This window comes from Phoca vitulina, unplaced genomic scaffold, assembly GCF_004348235.1.
Source record: "Phoca vitulina isolate PV1807 unplaced genomic scaffold, GSC_HSeal_1.0 scaffold59, whole genome shotgun sequence".
NCBI lineage: Eukaryota > Metazoa > Chordata > Mammalia > Carnivora > Phocidae > Phoca > Phoca vitulina.
This window is the reverse complement of record NW_022589762.1, coordinates 3782149-3789322: the sequence shown is the minus strand read 5'-3', so window position 1 is coordinate 3789322 and position 7174 is coordinate 3782149. Positions and strand designations below refer to the sequence as shown.

The 7174-nt window shown below is 46.6% G+C and overlaps 1 protein-coding gene across 4 annotated transcripts in view; it reads left to right on the top strand.

Annotated features, from left to right (window-relative positions):
* Positions 1-1022: 1022 nt before the first annotated feature.
* The window catches only part of DDX11 (DEAD/H-box helicase 11), a 33029-nt gene continuing 26877 nt past the window's right edge, over positions 1023-7174 (top strand). For 2 of the 4 annotated variants that reach the window (XM_032390808.1, XM_032390811.1), the window contains exons 1-3: positions 1341-1470; positions 5030-5215; positions 5460-5607. In XM_032390808.1, coding sequence (XP_032246699.1) covers positions 5464-5607 — 144 coding nt within the window. In that variant the 5' untranslated portion in view covers positions 1341-1470; positions 5030-5215; positions 5460-5463. Of the gene's footprint in view, positions 1180-1340; positions 1471-5029; positions 5216-5459; positions 5608-7174 lie in introns of those variants that run through there. The other 2 variants (XM_032390810.1, XM_032390809.1) reach the window with 2 other exon arrangements.

The following is a 7174-nucleotide window of genomic DNA, read 5'->3' as shown; positions in this document are numbered from 1 at the left end:
GTTTTAGCCTTTTATTAAAACAAACAAAAAAACAAACAAAAAAACAAAAAAAACCCCTGGCGACCTAGTAAGCAAAATATTTCCCTGAGCCTCTACAGCAAATTAATCCGCCTGGGATGGGGGTGGGGTCATGGGAACCTCCCATCAACTATAGCCTGGTGGGTCAGAAGCACCGGTAACAACCTAGACCTGTAATTGGTGCCTGAAGTGGGGGCAGGAGCAGTCTTGTAGGACTGAGCCCTTAACCTGTAGGATCTAACGCTATCTCCAGATAGTGTCAGAAATTAGTTCAGTTTGGTGGTGTTGAAAAAAACACACACTGGACATACTTTTCAGAAAGTTGGTAGGGATCAGATATAGGTCTTAATTCCCAGAGTGAACAAAGGAGAACCCAAGTCCAGAGAGGTGAAGGTGACATGTTTGTTCTAACTAGAAGGTGTGCTCCCTGATGGTAGGGCTGGTGCTTTATCTTCCTTGCCCCCTCAGGGGAGTACCTGGCACTTCGTGGGAGCAATAATCTAAACTCTTCTTCTACAGTGCTTTAATTTACACGATTTCAAGATATCCAAGACCCTGCACAACCCAACCCTGTCGAGGTGAGCAGGGCAGATGCCGTCCATTTTAGAGGTAAAATAACTGAGGTTCACTCATAAAGCCTGACAAGAGCCAGGACCAGAATACGGGTTTCCTGATTCTTGGCTACAGCATCTCGTCGTTTGCGTGTTTGGTCAATTTGATCAAGTCAAGGAACTGTTGAGCTCAGTACATTTGGCGCCAATCGGAGGAGTATCACTGAAACATCCTGCACCTGGCAAGAGGGCAAAGGGAGAAAGCCCAGTACCCTGACCCCAGCCTTTAGGGTTCTGTCGTGACGACGGTTTCCAGCGCCAGAAAAATAATCCCAGCTCTGAACCCGCTGCGCAAGCGCAGAGGTACAAAAGGCGAATCACCCCACCCCGCCCCTCCGAGTTCCGGGTTGCGCAGGCGCAGTGGCGCGGGGGCGTGGCAACGCAGCACGCTCCTCCTGGGGGCCGACGTCGACGGAGGTGCGCCGCGGTTTGAAATTACGCGACTTTCTGCTCGAACGCCTCATCCGCCCGGCTTCAGCGAAGCGGTCCCGCCGGCGAAGAGGGTGAGCGCGGTACCGCGTGAGGACGAGGCGAAGCTACAGGAGAGAGGGTAGACGCCGGTGGAAACGCAAACGCGGCGGGCTGTTGTGCAGGGGGGCAGGGCGAGTCGGGAGCGGGAAAAGGTTTTGGAGTCGGAGGGGCGGGGCCAACGTGTGATTGGCGGGCTAGAAACCAATGCGAGGGGAAAGGGCAGACCAATGAGGGTGGGACGTGCAGTGGCTTTGGAGCTGCGCTTCGGAGTGAGAACAGCTACCCTGCGTCAGGGGGCTTCAATTTAGCCCGGCTGTGCTAAGGCGCTTTTCATAAATTACCTTATTTAGTGATCACTACAACGCTATGAGTAAGTGCTGTTACCTGTTTCTCTTTTACAGATGAGGAGACTGAGGCCTAGGGATATTAACATAAGCTGGGATCCCAGACTTGGCCACCGGAGCCCAGTTCCCATACTGTTAAAGGCTCCGCTCTACTGCCCGTCAGGGAATCAAAGTGGAGTAGGGTTCAGTCTAGAGGACTGGGATGAATGGAATTTACCACATTGTTGGAGGAGGTGTCATAGAAGTGGAAATAAATGCTAATAAGTAGCAGATTCTTCTTACATAGCGTGAGCGCTCCGAGGATGGAGCTGGGAGGGAGATAGAAGGCTCCAGCAAGGTGAGAATGTGGGGGTTGTGGGCCGGGCTGTCTCTCCAGATCTGGAGCATTGCAGCTGTGCACCAAGCTGTGGCTCGATTAGCAGCCGGTGTAGGGAAGCTTTTCTTCTTTTAGGGCTGTGTTGTCTCCCAGGTGTGTGAAGTTGAAGTATTTTAGGAACCTAACAGCACAATAGTTGGCTGGAAGTTGTCTCAGGCTACCATAACAAAGTACCTTAGACTGGGGGGCTTAACGGAAACTTGTTTACTCACGGTTGCAGAGTCTGGGAAGTCTAAGGTGCTGGTGTATTTGGTTCCTTGTGAGAGCTCTATTCCTGACTTGCAGAGGGCCCCCTTCTTCCTCATCCTCACATGGTGTGGAGAGTTCCCTCTTTCCCCTTCTTCCAAGGTCACTCGTCTTTAGAAGGATTAGGACCCCACTCTTATGACTTTGTTTAACTTCAGTTTCCTTCTAAAAGCCCTATCTTCAAATACAGTCTGTATTGGGGAGTAGACCTTTAACACTTGAATTTTGCTGGGGGGACACAATTCAGTCTGTAGCTATAGTTTATACGCAAGTAAATAATGAGTGATGATTGAGAACTGAAGAAAATGAACTTTGAGAACTAACAAGTACCTGAGATACTTTCATGTATTTTATCTCATTTAATAAGCGTATGGTGTGTGCCTTAGCACTGGTGGGAAATTCTAGGGAGAATTTGTTTGTGGGGTCGTGGTTGTCCACCACACAACCAACCTGAAGAGGTGAGAAAAAGTTACACCAAATATCCTTAATAGCACTTAGTGAATCCATTATTCAAGCATTTATGCAAATGCTTCTTTAACTTGTGATTTAGCTTGTGCTGCTTTTGGAATAATGAGATCCATAATTACCACCCACAGGGAAGTGAAATAATAATTACCTTTCTTCTATATTGTTTCATGTTGTCATTCTGAAGTTTAGTAACCAAGTCTTTCTTTTCAGTAGGCTTGCCCTGGTGGGAGGAAGAGGGATGAACTATAAAACCCAGGGGCTTGGAGGTCTGGCAGATGGGGGTTCAAGTCTTGGGTTCAAGCACTTGCTGAGTGACTGGTCAAGTCTCAGCCTTTCTGAGTCTCAGTGTTTTCATCTATAAAATAGAGCCAATAAAAATATCACACAGGGTTGCTGTGAGGTTACATGAAAGCAGTTGGAAACCATTAAAGAACTGGCCCTTGGACTAGATATTTTAGTTGTGGGACCTCCTCTGCCCACACCTCTGAAGAACAGAAACCTCTGCCTACAGCCACCATATCAAGCTGGCTATTCATTCATTTCATCAAAATTTATTTGAATGCCTGCTAGGTGCCAAAGTACCTATTCTGGTGCTGGGGGCAGGGAAGAACAAGACAGACAGGGTTCCTCCTCTTACGCCATGTATATTCTGGTATGAAAGGATTATAAATAAAATAAGTTCAGTTAGTGCTAAGAGCTATGAAGAAATTAAATACAGGGTAATGAGACAAAAGAGTGACTTCAAGCAGGGTGGTGTATGTGTGTTTGGATAGGGAGTGGTATTTGACCCGAATAGGGTGGCCAAATAGAGGGGGAGGCTTCTCTGAGAAGGCTGTCCTAAATGTCCATCATTTGCCAGGCAAGTTCACAGGTAGAGGGCGCCGAAGAGGCCCTGTGCCACCCAAAGTTTGGGGTAAGCAGAAGCTATGAGTAAGCGGAGGAGGTCAGTGAGTGGCTCCCTCTGGCATGTGACTGAGCAGCAGAAGGGCAATCTGTGGGTGTTTACTTGGTGGGGAAGTTCTTGGAGCTCTCTTAGGATCTGGATTACTTTGTAGTTCTAGAAATCCCACTCTGTCAGCGGCTTCTGTTGTAGGTTTTCGCAGATTTTGCGTAATTTCTCAATATGTATATTTTCATTAGATCTCCCTTCTGGCTCTGCTGATTATCTCTTGCGAGATGAATCTGACTAAAAGAGAGCCATGTGGACCTTGGTGTGGATCCCTGGTTTTTCTCTTGTTAACTCTGCCCTTGAAAATTATTTAGTGTCTGGAAGCATGATTACCCAACAACTGTATCCTTACAGTGTTGTACAGGTTAACTGGGATAATAGTAAAAAGGCTTGTGGAGTGTTTAACACATACTAGGTGATCAAAATTTGTTAGACACCTTCCTCTTTTCTTCCTGTTTTTGTTTTTGTTTTGTTTGTTTTTTTTTTATATGCCTCCCTCTCAGTATTGAATGGTCCTAGTTTTTTTTTTTTTTTTTTTTTTTTTTAAAGATTTTATTTATTTATTTGAGAGAGAGAGAATGAGAGACAGAGAGCATGAGAGGGAGGAGGGTCAGAGGGAGAAGCAGACTCCCTGCCGAGCAGGGAGCCTGATGCGGGACTCGATCCCGGGACTCCAGGATCATGACCTGAGCCGAAGGCAGTCGCTTAACCAACTGAGCCACCCAGGCGTCCCTGAATGGTCCTAGTTTTTAATAGTCACCCTTCTTGTAGTTTTTCACCTCTGTCGTCCTGTTAGGTGCTCCTGAACTATAACTGGAAGAATATCATGGCAACTACCTTTCCCTTCATAAATGTATTGACACTGTCACTAGTCTTACTGAGGCCAGTCGTGTAGCAGGATTGTAAGTGGATTTCAGACTGATTAGTACTTGTACTTAGAAGAGATGGGCCTGCCAAATAGTTTGGAGCAGTGACTTCCAAAGAGAGTGTGGGAACCAGGATGGAAGGGTCAGTCCTCCACATGGTAATGAAAGGAAGAAAGGGTTGGGGCGGCTAGCAGGCTCAGTCCGTTGAGCATGTGACTCTTGATCTCAGGGTCATGAGTTCAAGCCCCACATTGAATGGAGCCTACTTAAAGATTAAAAAAAAAATCTAAAGGAAGAAAGGGTATGGAGAAGCTATCTTAGAGAAATTTGGTTCAGAAGAGGGGAAAAAAGATAAAACACGGAGCTGAGAAGTTCTTCTTAGACCTTGGCCTGGCAAGGAAAGAGAAATGCTATGGTCTCAGTGTTGGGGAGCTCTGGAATTCCAGCCAGGGCTTAGTCCCTGTCAGGAGAGTTCTCCCAGTCTGCAACCAGACAAAAAGCTCTTATTTCTTGATGCTGGGAAGGCTTTAGGAGGAGGCTCTGGTTTATCCTGGAAATGGAGGCTAGGACGAACAAAGAAGCAAACTAAAGATCCCTATGAAATACGGATGTATGTGTGCACCTGTGCCACGTAAAGAACTGTACTGGTGATTCTCTGCCTGTGTGTCATGATTTTACAGGTCTTGGCAGCAGGATTAAGTGAGGCGGCTTTGCCAGGCAAAGGCTGCGCTGTGGACATGGGCAGAACTGTGCTGCACAGCTAGTCAGGAGCAACACCCCTGACCTCAGGGGCACACCTCGAGAGGAAGTCTTTACACCTTCCCTGGAGGCATTAGAAGGGTGTCCAAGAAGCAGAGGAATCCCAGGTAAAATGGCAGGGCGGTTTCTGTTTCGGGTCTGCTGGGCTGCGTTCTGCATAGTCATTTCTGATAAATGTCATTAGATGGGTTGCATGAGCTGGGTATGGCTTCATGAGGGCATGCACCTTGGGGAGAACATGGTCTCTGCTTGCAAAAAAGTGTACAACCTGAGGAGAAATTCCGTAACTAGTATTGAGACTGGTCTTAGGAACTGTTCTAGATTTCAGGCCTATTTTTTTTTTCCCCCTAGGACCATGGCTAATAAAACCCAGGAGGTTGGTGGTATCCATTTCCCTTTTCCCTTCACACCGTATTCCATCCAGAAAGACTTCATGGCAGAGCTGTATCGGGTGTTGGAGGCTGGCAAGATTGGAATATTTGAGAGTCCGACTGGCACTGTAAGTATGACTCGTCAGGGGCCAAGAGGGTCCTGAGAGACCCCGATTACGGCACTGCAGAAGCCACCTAGCATGCTTGTTAACCTAGGCAGAAATTTTCTTGGTTTGAAGTTGGGCGAAGTTGTTCCCTTGGTTTATCTTTCTGAGTAACAGTCACTTCCTCTGTTAAATGTTAAATGCAGCCCCAGGGTCTGAGAACAGTTACGCTGAAGGCAAAGGAGAATTTGAATGCCTGTAGAAACCAAGACCTATGGCACCGAAGCTTTCCACATTGTTCTGGGCACACAGCTGCTTTGATGTTGAGAAACAAATTACCTTGGCTTTTTCACAGATTATAAACATACTGGTTTCGTTGTCAGGAACAAAGTTACTGAGTGCTGGAGAGATCCAACCAAAGGCCCCTGAGTTTTTCCTTCCAGGAGTGGAATGATGGAGGGATTTATTAGAGGGTGGCCAGGAGGAGGATTAGGGCTGTAGTGAGCAGTCCCTGCCTCTCCTTTAGAAAGTACTATGTGGTAGTGAGCTGCGTGTGTTGATTCGAAGGTCCCCCAGCCAGGCCGCGACCTCCTGGAGGTCCTCCTCTGTCCCTGTCATCCCGCGGAGCTTGGTGAGTTCTGCCCACAGGAGGCTTCTAACCTGGTGCAGCAGGCCTTCTTCCCCTACCAGTCCTCGCAGACTGGTTTTTAGTCTCAGCAGTGACTTCCTGATTAGTAGATTTGGGTGTTTCGAGTCCTTATTTGATTTCTCTGCAGCAGTTAGTATCATTGAACATATCCTTCTCCTTTGTTTAAAGTCATAAAAAATTTAATCAAAAATAATGCATGTTATTTAAAAAGTTAAAAAGTTTATCAAACTTGGTTCTTTGGGAAGGTATTTTTAATTCTTTTAACTGGTTCCTAAGAAATATACTTGTATATTCTGAAATCCTGTATATTCTGAAAAGCATATCTGAAATTGTAAGCTTGGTGCTGTTTCTTGATTTATTCATTATAGTGATTGTGCCTTCCTCTTGTGATAGCTAAGACGTAGCTCTCTTACTATCTCCTTTCCTTCCCTCGCCCCATCCTCCCGGTGTAGTTAGGAAAATTTTAGCCTCTGCTAAATCAGTATGCCCTGATTGTGGGTTTTCTTCTTGAATAATTTTTGTTTTCCCAGAGTTGATAATTGCCTTTTAAAGTTTGTCTAGTTTTTAATATACCTACACCACTTTCTCACACCATCCAGGGGCCTCTCCCGTATGATATTCCATCCATAAAATTACAGCTTAGTCTGGCTGCTCAGGCTGCCATAACAAAATACCACAGACTGGGTGGCTCAGAGGACAGAAATTTATTTCTCAGTTTGGGAGGCTGGAAGTGCAAGGTTTGGGCAGCCTCTGGCTTCTGGCAGGGACTCTTCCTGGCTTGTAGGGGGCCCCCTTCTCACTGTGTCCTCACATGGTGGAGAGAGATTTGGTGTCTCTCCCCCTTTTATCAGGACACCAGTTTTATCAGATCAGGGCTCTACCTTTAGGACCTCATTTAACCGTAATCCCTTCCTTGAAGGCCCTTTCTCCAATAGTCACATG